General features: G+C 44.2%; 1 protein-coding gene across 3 annotated transcripts; it reads left to right on the top strand.

The window, feature by feature from the left end:
- The first annotated feature begins 851 nt into the window (after positions 1-851).
- Positions 852-21,601, top strand: fhl1b (four and a half LIM domains 1b). Of its 3 annotated transcripts, XM_021618854.2 has the most exons (7): positions 852-1,005; positions 13,263-13,447; positions 18,117-18,291; positions 20,333-20,502; positions 20,682-20,868; positions 21,017-21,169; positions 21,259-21,601. In XM_021618854.2, exons 2-6 carry the CDS (start codon positions 13,292-13,294, stop codon positions 21,166-21,168), a joined length of 840 nt encoding a protein of 279 aa, XP_021474529.1. In that variant the 5' UTR covers positions 852-1,005; positions 13,263-13,291; the 3' UTR covers position 21,169; positions 21,259-21,601. The 3 variants fall into 3 exon arrangements, with proteins under 3 accessions (XP_021474529.1, XP_021474528.1, XP_036789146.1); XM_021618853.2 differs by having other exon boundaries at positions 21,017-21,601; XM_036933251.1 differs by lacking the exon at positions 852-1,005 and adding an exon at positions 13,080-13,099 and having other exon boundaries at positions 21,017-21,601.
- The last annotated feature ends 238 nt before the right edge of the window (positions 21,602-21,839 follow it).

Genomic DNA, 21,839 nt, shown 5'->3' with positions numbered 1-21,839 from the left:
CAGCAAGTTTGGCATGGAGCTGAGAGACATTTTAGCTCTATGCATTTTGCCATGGCTAAATGTTCCTCTGCTCAACAAAATCAATGGCCATGTGCCTTGAATGCCTGTTTTTTTAACGTTTTTTTTTTAAACATGTTTTGATTCTTCCTTACTGTCGAGCTTTTATTTGATTGTTAGTTCTCAAAGATGGTATTAAATATATATAGATATATCTATATATATTATTTTAAAATCTGCTTGCTTTCTATCTGTTTTTGGTCATTTAACTGTTTTTCCATCCCGAAAATTACCACTTCTATGCAGAAACAACCCTGTAATTAGCGCCAGTAATTTCCTCCATATTAAAGGGATAGTTCGAGATTTTGGCAATGAAGCCATTTATCTACTTCCCCAGAAGTCCGTTGAACCGGAACAGCTAGCATGCTAACTTCCAATCATTGCGCTAACGCTAGTCAACATTGGCTCATGAAACTACTTCTAACTTCTTTCATACTGGATGCAAATACATAGAAATGTTATCCATGATGGTATTCTTTTGCACCTAGCGTTATTCATAATTTTGTTTTTTAAATCACCAAAAAATCCTCCCCCAAAAGTTTCCCAATGATATATTTTTAAAAATCGCAGACCACCTGCAGTACCTCCGCAGATCCCAGTTTGAAAACCCCTAAAATAGGCTACACTTTCAGTTTAAAACAATTGTGTAAAGAATAGTGCTACAATTAAAAACAAAGATCAATCAACATTTCAGACCAATAAGTAGGCTTATTGTTAATTCAACCATTTCCTGAAGACCTGGCCAATATATTCTGCATGGAAATACAGTACTTTTGCGTTTATTCGAAGGCAGTCATATCCTGTCATGATTTATTACCCTATATCCTGCCTCCAGAGTGGTTTGCATTTTTTTGTAGGTGCCTTATACAGTAGTAGGCTATATCCTGTGCAGAATAACTGGCGCTTGTGCAGATCAGGGTGCGCGTCCCACAACTTTATTTGAACTTGGTAAGTTGCATGGACAGATCCAAATCTTGTCGTTATTGATTAATACAAGGACATTAGAAAGTATTTGTAGACATGTTGGCAAGGCATGTTTTTCGATTCAATTGTGAATGTAAAAGCTATGTAAACACGAATGTACCGTTAGCCAGTCCATATAATGCAACATGGCAACATATACTGATATTGTTTCTGATGTGCATCTTCGACTTCTGCATTTCATGTCTGTCTTTTATTCGAGAATCAGCAATATATACCGCATTTTAACAAGCCTATTATTAATAGTTTTCTGCACATGAATTGGCTCCATGATAATTACATAGCAAACTCTGGCGACTTCGGTTAAATCACCGGCGTTAGTAATAGGAATATGCCTGCTTTAATAGATCGTCATCTTTCTTTAAACACCGAATACTATTTCCTTTGTATCAATTAGAGACTTTAAAAAATGCTGTAGGGCTATTTGCAGTAATGTGTTGAGTTGGTTGGGGCGTTGGCTGAAATATCATATGCAACATGCTGACTTGTGAAAATCTTCCTCCAAAATCTGTTTCTTGTTAAGATTTTTCAGTGTAGGGATGGACCTCTGGGACTGAGGCATGTGATGGCAGAAACATGCATCACCAAGATCAATTAAATGGATTCCTGTCCTCTCTCTCTCTCTCTCTCTCTCTCTCTCTTTCTCTCTCTCTCTCTATCGCTCTCTATCGCTCTCTCTCTTTATGCACTCATTCTCTCACCTCCTCTCTCTCCGTCTCTGTGTGTCTGTGTTTGTCTGGTTTAAAGTCCAATTGTGCTATCGGACAGATGTTGGGCCATAGAGCGCGTTCTTTCAGCAGCTTTCCCGCTCCCTTAAAAGAGCTAACGTCAGAGGTTGCACGCAGAAAATTAATTACTATGAGCTCAGTGCTCCATAAAATCTTAATTTGCTCATATTTCTGTATGGCTGCTATATAAAGCTGACTCTTATCCATCCTGTAAAATGGTAGGCAGTATACCCCAAAGATCTAGACACTTAGAAAGTTTGTGTGTATGCATTGATATGTTTGTGTGTATGCATTGATATGTAGGCTACGTGTGCGTTTTTAAAATTGTATGTAGTTCTGTGCTTGAGCTGTTCTTGTCTAATGCTGTTCTGCATTATGTCATTCTGTATTATGTTTTGTGTAGACCCCAGGAAGAGTAGCTGCTGCTTTTGCAACAGCTAATGGGGATCCTAATAAAATACCAAAATACCTACAGTACCAGTCAAAAGTTTGGGCACACCTACTCATTCAAGGGTTTTTCTTTATTTTCCTATTTTCTACAATGAAGAATAATATTGAAGACATCAACACTATGAAATAACACATATGAAATCATGTAGTAACCAAAAAAGTGTTAAACAAATCCAAATATATTTTAGAGTTTAGATTCTTCAATGTAGCCACCCTTTGCCTTGACAGCTTTGCACACTCTTGGCATTCTCTCAACCAGCTTCAACTGGGATGCTTTTCCAACAGTCTTGAAGGACTCCCCACACATGCTGAACAGTTTTCCTTCACTCTACGGTCTAACTCATCCCAAACCATCTCAATTGTGTTGAGGTCAGATGACTGTGGAGGCCAGGTCATCTGATGCAGGACTCCATCACTCTCCTTCTTGGTCAAATAGCCCTTACACAGCCTGAAGCTGTGTTGGATCATTGTCCGGTTGGAAACAAGTGACAGTCCCACTAAGTGCAAACCAGATGGGATGGCGTATTGCTGCAGAATGCTGTGGTATTCATGCTGGTTAACTGTGCCTTGAATTCTAAATAAATCACTAACAGTCACCTGCAAAGCACCTCCTCCTCCATGCTTCACGGTGGGAAACACACATGCGGAGATCATCCGTTCACCTACTCTGCGTCTTACAAAGACATGGCGGTTGGAACAGAATCTCACATTTGGACTCATCAGACCAATGGCCAGATTTCCACCGGTCTAATGTCCATTGCTCGTGTTTCTTGGCCCAAGCAAGTCTCTTCTTCTTATTGGTGTCCTTCAGTAGTGGTTTCTTTGCAGCAATTCGACCACAAAGGCTTGATTGACGCAGTCTCCTCTGAACAGTTGATGTTGAGATATGTCTGTTACTTGAACTCTGTGAAACATTTATTTGGCCTGCAATTTCTGAGGCTGGTAACTCTAATGAACTTATCCACTGCAGCAAAGGTAACTCTGGGTCTTCCTTTCCTGTGGTGGTCCTCATTAGAGCCAGTTTCATCACAGCGCTTGTTTGTTTTTGCGACTGTACTTGAAGAAACTTTTAAAGTTCTTGAAATTTTCCTGATTGACAACCTTCATATCTTAAAGTAATGATGGACTGTAATTTATCTTTGCTTATTTGAGCTGTTCTTGCCATAATATAGACATGGTCTTTTACAAATATCTTCTGTATACCACCCCTACCTTGTCACAACACAACTGATTGGCTCAAATGCATTAAGAATGCGTTAACTTTTAACAAGGCACACATGTTAATTGAAATGCATTCAAGGTGACTACATCATGAAGCTGGTTGAGAGAATGCCAAGAGTGTGAAAAGCTGTCATCAAGGCTAACGGTGACTACTTCGAAGAATCTCAACTATAAAATATATTTTGATTAGTTTAACACTGTTTTGCTTACTACATGATTCCATATTTGTTATTTCATAGTTTTGATGTCTTCACTATTCTATAATGTAAAAATAAAGAAAAACCCTTGAATGAGTAGGTGTGTTCAAACTTTTGACTGGTACTGTATATCTTTACATACAGTGAGCTTCAAAAGTATTGGGACAGGGACACATTAGTTGTTGTTTTGGCTCTGTATCTCACGGCCGTCGTTGGAAGGAGACCAAAGTGCAGCGTTGTGAGCGTACATTTCTCTTTTATTTAGTAAATGTCGCCAACAAACGAAAACAACCTTGAAGCTTACAGGGCTATAGTGCCACTAACAAATATAACCTCCCACCCTAAAGGGAAAGGGCTACCTAAGTATGGTTCCCAATCAGAGACAACGATAAACAGCTGTCCCTGATTGAGAACCATACCCGGCCAAAACATAGAAATACAAAATCATAGAAAACAAAAACATAGAATGCCCACCCCAAATCACACCCTGACCATACTTTAAAGTACCTAAGTAATTTCTTTGGGTATCTGTACGTTACTATTCATATTATTTACAACTTTTACTTTTACTTCACTACAGTCCTAAGGAAAATAATGTATTTTTTATTCCATACATTGTCCCTGACACACGAAAGTATTTGTTATATTTTGAATGCTTAGCATGACATGAAAATGGTCCAATTCACGCACTTATCAAGAGAACATCCCTGCTCCTCTCCATTAAGGTGAAGCAACTACTCCCAGTGGTCCCAGCTTGCGTGGCAGAAACCCAACTCAACTGGGACAAGCTCTTGTCCAGCAAGGTCCAAACCAGACACTTTGATAGGCCTTGGCAAGCTGCCGGTGGTGAGCCGTCATTGGCTAGCCACCTCAACCCCAGTTTCTCTTCTATGACCACCACTGCTCTCCCTGGGAATACGGAGCGCTTCACAGTCTCCATATTCAAAAAAGTTTACGTATTTGCGGCACGTCCAGTACAGGCGTTGAACGTAACATCCCCACTGTTGGTTTACCAGGCAGATTTGTTACAAGAGATGGGCAATCTCTTAATCAAAGACAGCCAAACCAGGACCTATGGGACGAGATCTGCATCATTGCAGATCTCAATCTCCGGGCCTCCAGAAGCGCCATCCAAGGCTGTGGGCGTGCCATGATCCTTGGGGTGCTGGGGGAGAGAGCCTTGTGGCTCAACTTGTTTGGACCTTGTTTGGACCTCTTGTTTTGACCTTCTGTCGCCACCATGCGTCAGAAGTGTGAACTTCGCAGTAAGGAAGGCGAGTGCCCCGCTGACCTGGGTACCGTGACAACCCGGTGTCCCCCTCCACGAGCCAAGGCTTCGCGGCATGGAGAGGGCAATTAGCTTGTCCCATCCTGGACATACGGGTCCTCAACTTCTTTCTGAGACATGTTGTCTTGCTCTATTCACCGAGGCGACTGGTTTACTTCAGTTGACATGCAGGACACTTACAGTGCCTTGCGAAAGTATTCGGCCCCCTTGAACTTTGCGACCTTTTGCCACATTTCAGGCTTCAAACATAAAGATATAAAACTGTATTTTTTTGTGAAGAATCAACAACAAGTGGGACACAATCATGAAGTGGAACGACATTTATTGGATATTTCAAACTTTTTTAACAAATCAATATCAAAGTATAAATGCACCTGCACTGTGATAGTCTCAGAGGTCCGTTAAAAGCGCAGAGAGCATCATGAAGAACAAGGAACACACCAGGCAGGTCCGAGATACTGTTGTGAAGAAGTTTAAAGCCGGATTTGGATACAAAAAGATTTCCCAAGCTTTAAACATCCCAAGGAGCACTGAGCAAGCGATAATATTGAAATGGAAGGAGTATCAGACCACTGCAAATCTACCAAGACCTGGCCGTCCCTCTAAACTTTCAGCTCATACAAGGAGAAGACTGATCAGAGATGCAGCCAAGAGGCCCATGATCACTCTGGATGAACTGCAGAGATCTACAGCTGAGGTGGGAGACTCTGTCCATAGGACAACAATCAGTTGTATATTGCACAAATCTGGCCTTTATGGAAGAGTGGCAAGAAGAAAGCCATTTCTTAAAGATATCCATAAAAAGTGTCGGTTAAAGTTTGCCACAAGCCACCTGGGAGACACACCAAACATGTGGAAGAAGGTGCTCTGGTCAGATGAAACCAAAATTGAACTTTTTGGCAACAATGCAAAACGTTATGTTTGGCGTAAAAGCAACACACCATCCCCACTGTCAAACATGGTGGTGGCAGCATCATGGTTTGGGCCTGCTTTTCTTCAGCAGGGACAGGGAAGATGGTTAAAATTGATGGGAAGATGGATGGAGCCAAATACAGGACCATTCTGGAAGAAAACCTGATGGAGTCTGCAAAAGACCTGAGACTGGGACGAAGATTTGTCTTCCAACAAGACAATGATCCAAAACATAAAGCAAAATCTACAATGGAATGGTTCAAAAATAAACATATCCAGGTGTTAGAATGGCCAAGTCAAAGTCCAGACCTGAATCCAATCGAGAATCTGTGGAAAGAACTGAAAACTGCTGTTCACAAATGCTCTCCATCCAACCTCACTGAGCTCGAGCTGTTTTGCAAGGAGGAATGGGAAAAAATGTCAGTCTCTCGATGTGAAAAACTGATAGAGACATACCCCAAGCGACTTACAGCTGTAATCGCAGCAAAAGGTGGCGCTACAAAGTATTAACTTAAGGGGGCTGAATAATTTTGCACGCCCAATTTTTCAGTTTTTGATTTGTTAAAAAAGTTTGAAATATCCAATAAATGTCGTTTCCACTTCATGATTGTGTCCCACTTGTTGTTGATTCTTCACAAAAAAATACAGTTTTATATCTTTATGTTTGAAGCCTGAAATGTGGCAAAAGGTCGCAAAGTTCAAGGGGGCCGAATACTTTCGCAAGGCACTGTAAGTATTCAGTCAACACAGGAGGTTTCTCAGGTTTGCCTTTTGTTCCATTCGGGCTCGCCCTGGCTCCCCGGACGTTCAGTGAGTGTGTACAGGGAGCTCTAGCTCTGCCTAGATCGTCGATTACCTGCTTGGCTTCCCTACGCAGGAGCAAGCGGTACGTGACACGGCTTCCCTTGTAACCCACCGCACCGAGTAAAGGTCCAAGATCAACCAGAAAAAGAGCTGTTTGGTGCCCACACAGAGAATAGAATACCTAGGCATCAAGCTGGGTTCTCTCTCTTATCGAGCTACTCTTGGACGACCACATCACGTTGTTCCCGACAGTGCCTCTACCTGTTCAACAGGGTGCACTCGGTCACACTCAGAACATGTCTCCTAGCGCTGCAGTCTGCACAGGTCATCACAGGGGGCAAACTACCTGCCCTCCGGGACACCTACAGCACCCGATGTCGCAGGAAGGCCATAAAGAACATCAAGGACAACAACCACCGGAGCCACGGGCCTGTTCACCCCGCTATCATCCAGAAGGCGAGGAGAGGAGGAGAGGCGAGGAGAGACTGAAAAACAGCGTTTATCCCAAGGCCATCAGACTGTTAAATAGCCATCACTAGCACAGAGACGCTGCTGCCTACATACACATACTTGAAATCATTGGCCACTTTAATAAATGGAACACTAGTCACTTTGATAATGTCACTTTAACAATGTCTACACCAATACGGCTGTGGTGACATATCTTGCATTACACATCTCATATGCATATACTGTATTCTATACTATCTACTGTATCTTAGTCTATGCCTTTCTGACATTGTTCATCCATATATTTATATATTCTTAATTCCATTCCTTTACTTAGATTTGTGCGTATTAGGTTTTTGTTGTGAAATTGTTGGATATTACTTGTTAGATATTGCTGCACTGTCGGAACTAGAAGCACAAGCATTTCGCTACATCTGCTAAACACGTGTATGTGACCAATAGAATTAGATTTTATTTGATGGCGTCCACCATCTCACTAGTACAGCTACGATGACTGAGACTGAGAGACTCCCAGCGTTGGTTATCTGCCCATTGCCCGTGTCCATGACAGCACCTTGATTGAAAGATAACGTTGAGCACAGATTGTGGTTAATTCCCTAATACACTTTCTGCCCTTTCTTCGAAACTGTCACATCCTTGTCAGGACAGACAATACGGCTGTGGTGACATACATCAACCAACAGGGTGGAACTTGCTCTCTGCATCTACACAGACTAGCTGTCAAGATTATTCTGTGGAGCAACGCACACCTCAAATCAAATCAAATGTTATTTGTCACGTGCCGAATACAACAGGTGTAGACCATACAGTGAAATGCTTACTTTACAAGCCCTTAAAGAAAAATTCACGTCCTGGGTGTACTGAATGTAGGGACGGACTAGTTGTCCAGAGGGAATCCCCTTTACGGGGATTGGAGACTCCATCCCCAGATGGTGAACCAGATCTGGGAGAGATATGATATAGCCACCATAGATCTCTTCGCATTGCACAAAGATATGCTCTGTCCTTTGTTCTTTGCAATAGCAGGATACGCACCACTGGGATTGGATGCGCTGGCTCTACTCTTTTCCTCCTCCATGCTTGATACTCCCCACCCTGAGCAGAGTGATGGAACACTGATTATTCCTAATCTTGGTAGCCCCTCGATGGCCAGGGAGGCTTTGGTTAGCAGAGATCAGTCTTCTGCTTTACGACAATCCCTGGCAACTACCATTACGAATTGAGAGATTTTCCATCCTCACCTAGGAACCATGGCCCTCTGGGCCAGGCCCGTGACAGGAGAAATCTGAATGCAACAGGCTGCACTCTCAGAGTCACTGAGACTATACAGTGCCAGAGCCACTTCTACACCCTCACTGTATGGAAACATGTCGTGGGACCGAAAACAGATTATTCCTTACCAATGCTCTGTATCCGAGGTTTAATGCTTCTTGCAGAACCTTTTGGACAGAGCGAAGGCTTTATCCAATGTTAAAGTCTAACTAGCTGCGATCTCATGTAGGCTTCGACATTAACAGAATAGGGAAACACCTTCTGTTATGTTACGCTTACCCCCATTCTCCAGGCCTTTAGCCCCATCTTGTGATCTGTCTATTGTGCTTGAGGCAATTCCACAGCAACCTTTTGAGCCTCTGGAAGGTTTGGAGTTGAAATATCTCTCCTTCAAAACATCTTTGCTGATTGCCCTTACATCTGCAAAGCGAGTGAGTAAGCTACACGCACTGTCAGTCCACCGCTCGTGCCTAAAGTTTATCCAAGGTAACATTTACTCAATCCCGCCATTACACCTGAGGTCCGTTTCAATTGCAATTGTCTCGCCTTAGAGCTTATGGCTTTCCACCCGCCGCCCTTGACTTCTACAGAAGGAGTGGTGATGATGTTGGGACTACCCTGGCTTTGGAGAACATGTCTGTAATACGGGAGTTAGCCATATCCCATTGTGAGAATGCTTTTCATTTACTACAGCTCAGCGTTCAACAGCATAGTGTCCATAAAGCTCATCACTAAGCAAAGGATCCTGGCACTAAACACCTCCCTCTGCAACTGGACTTCCTGACAGGCCGTCTCCAGGTTGCAAGGGTCACATCTTCCACGCTGATCCTCAACACAGGGCCCCTCAGGGGTGCGTGCTCAGTCCCCTCCTGTACTCCCTGTTCACCCACGACTGCGTGGCCAAGCACAACGTCAACACCATCATTAAGTTTGCTGACAACACAACGGTGGTAGGCCTGATCACATACAACGATGAGACGGCCTATAGGGAGGAGGTCAGAGACCTGGCAGTGTGGTGCCAGGACAACAACCTTTCTCTCAACGTGAGCAAGACAAAGGACTACAGGAAAAGGATGTCCGAACACACCCCCGTTCAAATTGAAGGGGCTGTAGTGGAGCGGGTTGAGAGTTTCAAGTTCCTTGGTGTCCACATCACCAACAATCTATTATGGTCCAAACACACCAAGACAGACGCCTTTTCCCGCTCAGGAGACTGAAAAGATTTGGCATGGGTCCCCAGATCCTCAAAAACTTCTACAGCTGCACCATTGAGTGCATCCTGACCAGTTGCATCACCGCCTGGTATGGCAACTGCTCGGCATCCGACCGTAAGAACCTACAGTGGGTTGTGCACACAGCCCAGTACACACTGGGGCCAAGCTTCTTGCCATCCAGGACCTATATACTAGGCGGTGTCAGAGGAAAAAATTGTCAAAGACTCCAGTCACCCGAGTCATGGACTGTTTAGTAAATATTTTCTTAACTCTTATTTTCTTAAAACTGCATTGCAGGCTTGTAAGTAAGCATTTCACGGTAAGGTCTACACCTGTTGTATTCGGTGCACGAGACAAATAAAATGTGATTTGATTTGAGCGTCAGACATCGAAGCGGTTCTACGATAATATGAGTAGATGTCTCACCGCATTTCCATGCTCGAAAGAGCGCAAGGAACAGAGGCACGCTTGAGAATGACCAGTGGGTGGGCGAGTGGCGTCTTATTCGGAGGAGAGGGGCTCACCTCTTTCGCCACTCACCTTGTCTGTCTCCAACAGACATTGTGTGAGTCATTACTCGAGCCATAAGTGATCCACTGAGTGAATCCGATTGTGAGACATCTCACTCACATTATCGTGGAACCAGGGTTATGCAAGTAACCCCAAGGTTTTGTTAGCTGTTTAGTGTCTGCTCTTTTCTGTACAACCTAACTTCTCAGTTACTGAGCTACTGAGTTCAGGTGAGCTCTTTAGGGAAAGAGGTACTGAGAGAGAGCAAGAGAGACCGAGAGGGGAGGGGGGGGGGGGGGGGCATACATTGCCTGTTTTGGCCTACTTTCAACCTTTTTTACAAGTATCTGTGAAAGTGATCATAACGTATGACTCACACAGATGTCATACGGAGCCCCTTGTAAAATGCCCATGTTGGTCGGTGTCAGTCAGCTGCTGATAGATATCTGGCTCATGTCTAGTAAAAGTGTATTGCTGGAAGGATAGTGTGTACTTGTGCGTGAACTAGACTATAGGCAGTTTCTGAAAATAGTTTGGCAGTTTTTGCAGACTGTTGACAGCTTGAAGCAGACTGTGCCACCAGTCTACCAGACGTCCTGTTTCTCAGCTTTCCTCCACATTCTTTAGTGATAAGCTCATGCCAACATACCAGAACCGTACAATGCTTCCCCAGCTGCTGAATTGTCTTCTCTCTGTTTGTGTGTGTGTGTGTGTGTGTGTGTGTGTGTGTGTGTGTGTGTGTGTGTCTAAAAGCTGTTTGAACCACAGGATGATGTCATTGTCCCAATTCTAATTAGGTCTCCCTCATTTGTGCCACTGGTTAGGGTGAGGTAAAGCACCAAACCCTTTTCCATGGCCAGAAGGATAAAAACAACTTTACTACAGAGAGAGAGGGAGGGGGAGAGAGGCCACAAGGCAGTATATGGCTTGCCAACCACTTTGGAATTTCCGTAGAGTCCCGTGGCTGATGCATATCCCCTGCTGAGAGAGACCTGGCCACAGATGCTCTGGTTTTGCCGTGTCCCCTCTTTGGCTGTAGCCCTTCACACATACCCAACCAGGATCCAGATGCTGGCACGAGATGTCAGAGAAGCAAGAGTCTACCGCTCTGTTTCCAAATAACTCTTATCGTTTCCATGGAGATGAGATCAATTCAGATAAAAGAAGTTTGCTTACCTCTGACGTCATCGTCAGAGTCATTGTAAAGTTCATGTGCGTACGTGTCTGCATTTGTCGAGGATTGACCAGAAAACAGTGATGATAGCATGCAGCACAAAGCAGAATGGCTGGCCTATGAATGGCGGTCATTGTTCTGAGTAGCTCAAGTTACCTCTGACTGCCAAACCACCCGGGCTACTGATAATGGTGGTGGTGGCTCACTCAGAGATAAAGTCATTGACTTCTTTCATTTCAATGTTCTCATTGGTCATACCTTAACATAGATGCCAGTTCTCCTTTTTTTTGGGGGGGGGGGGGTAAAGCAACATAAGAGGAGGGGGAAATGTAGATAACGTCACGTGTGTCTATGAAAGAGAGAGAGCAAGAGATGGGGAGGGGGGTAAAAACAACATAAGAGGAGGGGGAAATGTAGATAACGTCACGTGTGTCTATGAAAGAGAGAGATCAAGAGATGGGGGGGGGGGGGTGAGCGATGGTGGAATAGAAGGGGGAAAAAGAAGGATTTCAACCGAGGAAGTGAAGAAGAGAAAAGACAGAGAAGGTGTGGGTTGGCCTCGGCTGTCAACTCAACAGAAGATACATTCGATTATGGAAACTTTCTGTGGGCACTGGCCCCTCTCGTTTTTGTTTTCTCATGTGCTTAAGTGATGCGTCAGTCTTTTACAGGTTACTACGGGAGATGAGGAGATGGTAGGGAAGATAGGTAGAGACAACATGTGACATGAATGAGCTCCAATTTGGTTTGTGCATTCAGACTGTAGTAAAATGTCACTGTCTGAAATATGCTAGTGCAGTGAAAATGGCCGGGCTATTTAAGTCTGTGGTCAGGTCTAAGGAAGTGGCAGACATTCCCTGGGTTCTGACTGTTTTACACTGCACTTACAACAACAAGCTCTTTAACATGATTTTCTTTTTTCAAACACCATCGGTTCTGTATTGTAAGTGTTTGCACACAGCATATTGTATTTTGTTGTGTTAAACATGCATATTTCTGTCCTAGCAACAATGGAATAACCGTACACATTGTAATAGATGAACGTAAGAGTCTAGTTTTTGTGTGCTGTGGGTCCTTAGTACCTCTTCTGCTTCACAGAGGGGGTCCAAAGGGAGGGTACGCTCACTGGGTCTGTCAAAGAGCTGTGTCAACAGTCCAGGTCTCACCACATTCATACCAGGCATTCCTTCATGTGCACACCTCCCTGCACAAACATACCGTTCACACGCACGAACGCATGTTCACACACATGCACACTCACACCTAGTACATGCACAAGAACATGCTGCTAGAGTCAAAAAGGTGTGTGTAGGCTATAATCAGTCTCCGTTGTTTAGGTTCCACTCATTTTACAAATGGATTTGATTTATTTTCTGTCATCCTAACCCTACCATCAGGGATCTATTTGTGATCTATGGCAGGGCACGTGGTGATTTTCTCCAGACCTTTTTATGCCCTTTCAACCAGTCACAGTTCATTCTCTGTTTTACAACATCCCTGCCGGTCATATTAGTTGAAGATAAGCATGATGTGAGGAACATGCACAGTCTACCTCTTGTTTGCTGTGATTACACAGCAAAGCAACCGGGCTCCAACCCAGTTCAATGTTCTCCCTTGTTAAAAGATGTTGAACAAATAGCATCTTATCAACACCTTCAGTAAATATTACGGCATGGTTTCCCTGGGAACGGTTTCAATTGAATAGTGTTCCGTCTCTCCTTGTTCACAGTTCACTTATTTCATTCCCTCATATCGTTAGAGCTACACCACTAGAGCTACGCTGTCCCTCTGTGGCAACAAGAAGTAATGCAAGTGGCCAAGTAATGTAAAACCCAGTCATTACCACATCTGATAGCTTTCAATTGTATTGATGTGCTCTGCAGGACTTACACCATTTTACTCTGACGACAGCTCCTGAAACATACCACTTGTGGTAAACAGAGTAACAGCTCAGTATGTCCTCTATGCCTGTGTGTTTTCCAGGTGTTTGCTACCCTGCTGTTGATGTTGCCATGGCGGACAGTATGAACTGCAAATACTGCCGGGAGGACCTGAGTGGGAAGAAGTACGTTAAACAGGAGGAGAAGCCTGTCTGTGTCCGATGCCATGACAAGTTCTGTGCCAACAACTGCACTGAGTGCCGCCGTCCTATTGGCATCGACTCCAAGGTGTGTGTGTGTGTGTGTGTGTGTGTGTGTGTGTGTGTGTGTTCAGTGACACCTCCCATGTCTAATATACTGCCATGAAATGTATTTTACATATTACATGTTATGTTTTTTTGTGTGTTTCCATATGGGTTTGTCTATACCTGCACACGGTCAGCATGTGTTTTCATGACTGCAGACTGTCTGTCTAGACTTGTTTATGAGTGCACACTGTCTACACAGCAGTTGAGGGAGAAAACCATTCTGCTCCTCCCTTCCTAAAGATAAAAACTTAAACAGGAAGTACCCGTGTAAGGACTGTTCAACTTTGGTCTGACCAGTCGGAATCTATGCTTCAGGATTGTTTTTTCAATTGTCACGTTCTGACCTTAGTTCCTTTGTTATGTCTTTGTTTTAGTATGGTCTGGGTTGTCTATGTTCCGTGTTCTATGTTGTGTTTTGCGTTTGGCCTGGTATGGTTCTCAATCAGAGGCAGGTGTCGTTAGTTGTCTCTGATTGAGAATCATACATAGGTAGCCTTTTCCCACTTGTGTTTGGTGTTTATTTTCTGTGTGTTCCACACGGAACTGTTTTGGTTGGTTATTTCACGTGTCGTTTATTGTTTTGTTTCAGTGTTCGCTTGTTTAAATAAAGAGCATGAACACGTACCACGCTGCGCATTGGTCCTCCTATCCTTACTACTCCTCCTCGTCAGTAGTAGGGGCCGACGTGAGAAAGATATTTAAACGTGTTAACCCTTGCAAGGCTGCCGGCCCAGACGGCATCCCTGGCCACGTCCTCAGAGCATATGCAGACTAGCTGGCTGAAGTGTTTACAGACATATTCAATGTCTACCTATCCCAGTCTGTTGTCCCTATTTTCTTCAAGCTGTTCACCATAGTTTCTGTTCCCTCATCACTAAGCTCGGGGCCCTTGGTCTGAACACCTCCCTGTGCATCTGGGTCCTGGGCTTCCTGACAGGGAATTTCAACCGGGAGATAAGGTGTTAGTGCTGATCCCCACGGTAGAGTGTAAACTACTAGCCACATGGAAAGGACCATATGAAGTACTGGAGAAGTCAATTATCGGATCCGACAGCCAGGTCGACGGCCCCAGGAACAGATTTATCACATAAACCTGTTAAAAGCATGGAGAGAGAGAGAAACACTAATGGTCACATACCCCACACACACTCAGGAGACAGCCGAAGTAAATATTTCACCCACTCTGTCCCCAGCACAAGTACAGGAAGTAAAGACCCTGATCCAGAAAAACAGAGATGTGTTTTCAGAGGTACCTGGCCGAACTGAGGTTACGGCTCATGATATCGTTTCCCTACCAGGGAGAAAAGTGAGCATGAGGCCATATCGGGTACCCCCCGAGGCTCGACATGCCGCGATTAGAGCAGAGACAGAGAAAATGTTGACAGCTGGAGTGATCGAAGAGTCACATAGTGAGTGGTCTAGCCCAATTGTGATGGTCTCCAAGCCCGATGGGTCTTTGCGGTTCTGTAACGACTTTCGGAAGCTAAATGAAATCTCCAAGTTTGATGCCTACCCCATGCCCCGAGTAGATGGAGAAAATTGGTAATGCTCGGTACATTACGACCCTTGATCTAACAAAAGGGTACTGGCAAATTCCTCTGACCCCCAGGGCCAAAGAAAAGACAGCCTTTGCAACCCCTGACGGTTTGTTTCAATACACCTTCATGCCATTCGGCTTACACGGGGCCCCAGCCACCTTTCAACGGCTCATGGACAAAGTCCTAAAACCGCACAAAGCATACGCCGCAGCTTATTTAGATCACGTGGGGATCTACAGCCCAGATTGGGAATCCCACTTACCCCGGGTACAGGCAGTGTTAGACGCCCATAGAAAGGCAGGGCTCACGGCAAACCCTGCCAAGTGTTATGTGGGGTTAGAGGAAACAGAGTATCTGGGATACACTGTGGGAAGAGGGTTAATCAAACCCCAACGTAAGATGGTGAAGGCAATTAGAGAATGGCCGAAACCAGTAAATAAGAAGCAGGTTCGAGCCTTCCTATGGCTGACCGGTTACCACCGGAAGTTCATCCCAAGTTATGCCACAGTGGCCGCCCCACTTACCGACATGACTAGAGCCAGAGGGCCAAACATGGTAAAATGGGATGAAAGGGCCACCATAGCATTTAGGACATTACAGGAGGCTCTCTGCTGTAATCCAGTGCTGGTGATACCAGACTTTGAGAGAGAGTTTGTGGTTCAGACGGATGCCTCAGAGGTCGGCTTGGGAGCAGTGCTATCCCAAGAGGTAGAAGGGGTGGAACACCACATCCTGTTTTTAAGCAGGAAGCTGGAACCACGGGAAACCAACTACTCAGTCGTTGAGAAAGAGGCGCTGGCAGTAAAGTGGGCTCTAGAAAGCCTGAAATACTACCTGCTGGGGCGCCACTTCACCCTCATCAGTGACCATGCCCCACTCACCTGGATGCATAGGGCTAAAGAGAAGAACACTCGGGTGATGCGGTGGTTTTTGAGTCTCCAACCGTTTCATTTTGACTTGAAACACAGAGCAGGGAAGGAAATGGGAAACGTGGATGGGTTATCCCGCATGCACGCATATTTTGCTGCGGTAGCCCGACCTCGGGGGTCCGATCTAGGGGGAGAGATGTGTGGCAAAGAAGGGGGTCGAGTGATAAATGGCAGATATGTGAGAGCAGAACTAATAAACGGGCTCTGTCCGATCACTAAAATGGCCACCCCTGTGAGAACTACAGACCACAAAATGGCCGACCGCCAAAACTACAAGTCCCAGAAGCAAGGGGAACCCTCAGAAGGTGGAGCCGACCGACAGATAAAGGGTCAAGAAAAACCAGGAAGAGGGAGAGAGTGTGCTGGAAGGATCTATGAACAATAGAGAAAGAGACAATAGAGATGGGCTGGATTTACCGTGTATGAGCTGGATTGTTTTGGACTTACCTGTTGGAGTTTGGACCTGGACCTACCGAGAACCCGATTCGTGGACCAAACCCTGCTATCCTTGACCTCGCCTACGGCCTGGGTGGACCAGGACAGAGAAACAAACACACAGGTACTGTTCGAAAGAACTCTCATTCTTGGGTGATTTGGTGACAGTTTACCACTTAATTTGTGACAAACGCTCCTAACCTTGAAGAGGTTTGTCACAATATCCACATAATTTTCCTTACTCATGATGCCACCTATTTTGTGAAGTGCACCAGTCCCTCCTGCAGCAAAGCATCCCCACAACATGAGGCTGCCACCCCTGTTCTTCACGGTTGGGATGGTGTTCTTCGGCTTGCAAGCCTCCCCCTTTTTCCTCCAAACATAACAATGGTCATTATGGCCCAACAGTTCTATTTCTGTCATCAGACCAGAGGATATTTCTCCAAAAAGTACAATCTTTGTCCCCATGTGCAGTTGCAAATCGTAGTCTGCCTTTTTTATGGCGGTTTTGGAGCAGTGGCTTCTCCCTTGCTGAGCGGCCTTTCAGGTTATGTCGATATAGGACTCGTTTTATTATTGATATAGATACTTTTGTACCTGTTTCCTCCAGCATCTTCACAAGGTCCTTTACTGTTGTTCTGGGATTGATTTGCACTTTTCACACCAAAGTACGTTCATCTCTAGGACACAGAACGCTTGAGCGGTATGACAGCTGCGTGGTCCCATGGTGTTTATACTTTCGTACTATTGTTCGTACAGAACGTGGTACCTTCAGGCGTTTGGAAATTGCTCCCAAGGACGAACCAGACTTGTGGAGGTCTACAATTTTTTTTCTGAGATTTTGTCTGATTTCTTTTGATTTTCCCATGATGTCAAGCAAAGAGGCAGTGAGTTTGAAGGTAGGCCTTGAAATACATCCACAGGTACACCTCCATTAGACTCAAATTATGTCAATTACCCTATCAGAAGCTTATAAAGCCATTACATCATTTTCTGGAATTTTCCAAGCTGTTTAAAGGCACAGTCAACTTAGTGTATGTAAACTTCTGACCCACTGGAATTGTGATACAGTGAATTATAAGTGAAATAATCTGTCTGTAAACAATTTTTGGAAAAATTACTTGTGTCATGCACAAAGTCCATGTCCTAACCGACTTGCCAAAACTATAGTTTGTTAACAAGAAATTTGTGGAGTGGTTGAAAAACGAGTTTTAATGACTCCAACCTAAGTGTATGTAAACTTCCGACTTCAACTGTATATACTGTTTTCTAGTCAAGGCTCATCCTATATAACTACTGCTGCACACACCTTTTCTATTCATATACTGTCCATAATGTCTGTACACACCATTATATACATATATATTTATATTCCAGACTCTGACATTGCTCTTTGAAATGTTTCTATTTCTTAATTTGTTTAATTTTATTTTGGGGGATTTATGTGTATTGTTTTGTATTGTTTGGTATTACTGCACTGTTGGAGCTAGGAACATTAGCATTTCACTACACCCGCGATAACGTCTGCAAAATATGTGTACGCAACCAATAACATTAGATTTGATTTGAAAACATTGACTTTCTTTCCCTCCTCCATTCCTTTCTTCTCTCTACCTCCATCCTCCCTTCCTTCCTTCCTTCCTTCCTTCCTTCCTTCCTTCCTTCCTTCCTTCCTTCCTTCCTTCCTTCCTTCCTTCCTTCCTTCCTTCCTCCCTCCCTTCCTTCCTTCCTTCCTTCCTTCCTTCAGGAGTTGCAACATAAAGGCCGTTATTGGCACGCAGACTGCTTTCGCTGCTACAAGTGCTACAAGCCATTAGCCAAGGAGTCCTTCAGTGCTAAGGATGACCGCATCATGTGTGGGAAGTGCAGCTCCCGGGAGGATGCCCCCCGTTGTCATGCCTGCTACAAAGCCATTCTAGCCGGTAAGGGACACTATGGGCTAAGACTCACTGATTTGTGTTTGACACTAGATGAAGCTAGTGATATTTATGCCCTCTGTATGATTCATTTCTTAGATGCTCTCCATCACGTGAAATGTGCAGTTCAAACAATAACAAAGTGGACACCCCACTACTGTTTTGATAAATAGCTGAGGGTTGGGTCTGGAGAAATGTAACCAGTTTCAAATGCATAGACAGAGCTATAGATGGAATGACTGACCATCCATAAAATTGATGTTTTGAGGCTATTCAGTACTTGTTTACAATGACATTATTTATAACCAAAGGAGTAAAACAATATTTTATTTTGGGTTCTGATGGGGTACGACAACTAAGCTCATAAGTTATATTCAGCAAGAATCAATAGGTATATACAGTCGTGGCCAAAAGTTTTGAGAATGACACAAATATTAATTTCCACAAAGTTTGCTGCTTCTGTGTCTTTAGATATTTTTGTCAGATGTTACTATGGAATACTGAAGTATAATTACAAGCATTTCATAAGTGTCAAATACTTTTATTGGCAATTACATGAAGTTGATGCAAGAAGAGTCAATATTTGCAGTGTTGACCTTTCTTTTTCAAGACCCCTGCCATCTGCCCTGGCATGCTGTCAATTAACTTCTGGGCCACATCCTGACTGATGGCAGCCCATTCTTGCATAATCAATGATTGGAGTTTATCAGAATTTGTGGGGTTTTGTTTGTCCACCCGCCTCTTGAGGATTGACTACAAGTTCTCAATGGGATTAAGGTCTGGAGAGTTTCCTGGCCATGGACCCAAAATATTGATGTTTTGTTCACCGAGCCACTTAGTTATCACTTTTTCCTTATGCTCCATCATGCTGGAAAAGGCATTGTTCGTCACCAAACTGTTCCTGGATGGTTGGGAGAAGTTGCTCTCTGAGGATGTGTTGGTACCATTCTTTATTCATGGCTGTGTTCTTAGGCAAAATTGTGAGTGAGCCCACTCCCTTGGCTGAGAAGCAACCCCACACATGAATGGTCTCAGGACGCTTTACTGTTGGCATGACACAGGACTGATGGTAGCGCTCACCTTGTCTTCTCCGGACAAGCTTTTTTCCGGATGCCCCAAACAATCAGAAAAGGGATTCATCAGAGAAAATTATTTTACCCCAGTCCTCAGCAGTCCAATCCCTGTACCTTTTGCAGAATATCAGTCTGTCCCTGATGTTTTTTCCTGGAGAGAAGTGGCTTCTTTGCTGCCCTTCTTGACACCAGGCCATCCCCCAAAAGTCTTTGCCTCACTGTGCGTGCAGATGCACTCACACCTGCCTGCTGCCATTCCTGAGCAAGCTTTGTACTGGTGGTGCCCCGATCCCGCAGCTGAATCAACTTTAGGAGACGGTCCTGGTGCTTGCTGGACTTTCTTGGGCGCCCTGAAGCCTTCTTCACAACAATTGAACTGCTCTCCTTGAACTTCTTGATGATCCGATAAATGGTTGATTAGGTGCAATCATACTGGCAGCAATATCCTTGCCTGTGAAGCCCCTTTTGTGCAAAGCAATGATGACGACACGTGTTTCCTTGCAGGTAACCATGGTTGACAGAGGAAGAACAATGAATCCAAGCACCACTCTCCTTTTGAAGCATCCAGTCTGTTATTCAAATTCAATCTGCATGACAGAGTGATCTCGTCAACACTCACACCTGTGTTAACGAGAGAATCACTGACATGATGTCAGCTGGTCCTTTTGTGGCAGGGCTGAAATGCAGTGGAAATGTTTTTTTGGGATTCAGTTCATGTGCATGGCAATGAGGGACTTTAGAAATGAATTGCAATTCATATGATCACTCTTCATAACATTCTGGAGTACATGCAAATTGCCATCATACAAACTGAGGCAGCAGACTTTGTGAAAATTAATATTTGTGTCATTCTCAAAACATTTGGCCACGACTGTATATATATATATCATTAATTCAAAAGTCAAAAAATGTATGTACCGATTGCCCCTTTAAACCATCATAGAGACTGATGTGTGTTTTTTTCTTTCCTAAAGGCTCTGAGAATGTGGAGTATAAAGGCAATGTGTGGCATGAGGACTGCTTCACCTGTTACCAGTGTAAAAAACCCATCCGCTCCCAAAGCTTCCTGACCAAAGGCACTGACATCTACTGTGGCCCTTGCCATGAGAAGAAGTTTGCTAAGACCTGTGTCAGCTGTAAGCAGGTAACATAAAGATTTCATTTTTTCAATGACCTCCAAATTCTTGGATATCATTGATGGATGTTCATTGTCAATAAGCCAATTGGACCAAAGTGGTTGATTTGAAACCAATGGTTCTCCTGTATAAAGGACATGACGATTCCCCTCTAAACTGACTTGACTCTCTGCCGACCCCTGTCTAGACCATCACCTCCGGGGGAGTGAACTACCAGGAGCAGCCATGGCACTCAGAATGTTTTGTCTGCAGCTCCTGCCGAAAGCCTCTGTCTGGGACCCGCTTCACCTCCCACGAGGAGAAGGCTTTCTGTGTGGACTGCTACAAGACTACTGTAGCCAAGAAATGCAGCGGCTGCCAGAACCCCATAACAGGTCAATACACGCTCGCACACACACACGCTCGCACACCCACAGACGCACACACACAAGCACACACACACACACTCTCTCTCTCTAACGCCACTATTGAACGATTGTACACATTTGTAATTGTTTGTTGTTTTTTCTCGGTCCCATCCAGGTTTCGGCAAAGCCACCAATGTGGTGAACTACGAGGGCAGCTCGTGGCATGAGTACTGCTTCAACTGCAAGAAGTGTTCCCTGAGCCTGGCTAACAAGCGCTTTGTGGCCAACGGAGGGAACATCTTCTGCTCCGACTGTGCCAAGGACTGAGGTGAACTTGGAACAGAAACAGTGGGTCTGCTATGCCAGCTTTTCAGGGATGTGAAGCTGAAAGCAATTGTTTTACTTTTCATTTTACAGCGATAGCGAGGGATACAAATATTTGGATGAAATCTGTGGATTCGGTGGGGTAATCGAGTATCTTCCTAAAGATTGGGGTCATGTTCTACAGGAGACATTTCAACCCTGGGGAACTTCAAAGCCGTAGCTGTTAATTCAAAAGTCTTAAAGGGAAAAACAGTGTCCCAGAGAGATTGCTTAGCTAATAGTTATTGTGATGGGTAATTATAAGCACTTTTAGTTTGTCACTTTCCGTGCACAAAGCCAATGAAAATATCTGAAAATCCAATATAATGAACTGCATGTCTGGTGTCTTGCATATGTGGGTCTGTAATCAGCAATAAACAAAATATATTTCCACAAAGTTGTGTGATTTTCCTTTTTCTGTGTTCCCAAGCATTGGGAGGGACTCTGGTTTCTTTTGTCATGATCGTTGTAATTACATTGAATTGTCACATGTTGGGTTCAGTATATACTAGGTATAACATCCTTACTCAAATAAAAATACAACATCTCAGACCCATGGACAAATGCCTAATATTATCCAGCAACACAGACGGTTTACTGTACGGCTTGTGTGCCATCCCACCCAAGAGATTGAA

This window comes from Oncorhynchus mykiss, chromosome 10 (genome assembly GCF_013265735.2).
Source record: "Oncorhynchus mykiss isolate Arlee chromosome 10, USDA_OmykA_1.1, whole genome shotgun sequence".
Taxonomy (NCBI): domain Eukaryota; kingdom Metazoa; phylum Chordata; class Actinopteri; order Salmoniformes; family Salmonidae; genus Oncorhynchus; species Oncorhynchus mykiss.
This window is presented reverse-complemented; position numbering and strand designations above follow the sequence as displayed.

Excerpts from the sequence above, each read along its gene's own strand:
- fhl1b (XM_021618854.2), top strand. The coding sequence starts at position 13,292 with ATGGCGGACAGTATGAACTGCAAATACTGCCGGGAGGACCTGAGTGGG. Across the intron at positions 13,448-18,116 it reads CTATTGGCATCGACTCCAAG|GAGTTGCAACATAAAGGCCG; the intron begins GTGTGTGTGTGT and ends TCCTTCCTTCAG. Across the intron at positions 20,503-20,681 it reads CCTGTGTCAGCTGTAAGCAG|ACCATCACCTCCGGGGGAGT; the intron begins GTAACATAAAGA and ends ACCCCTGTCTAG.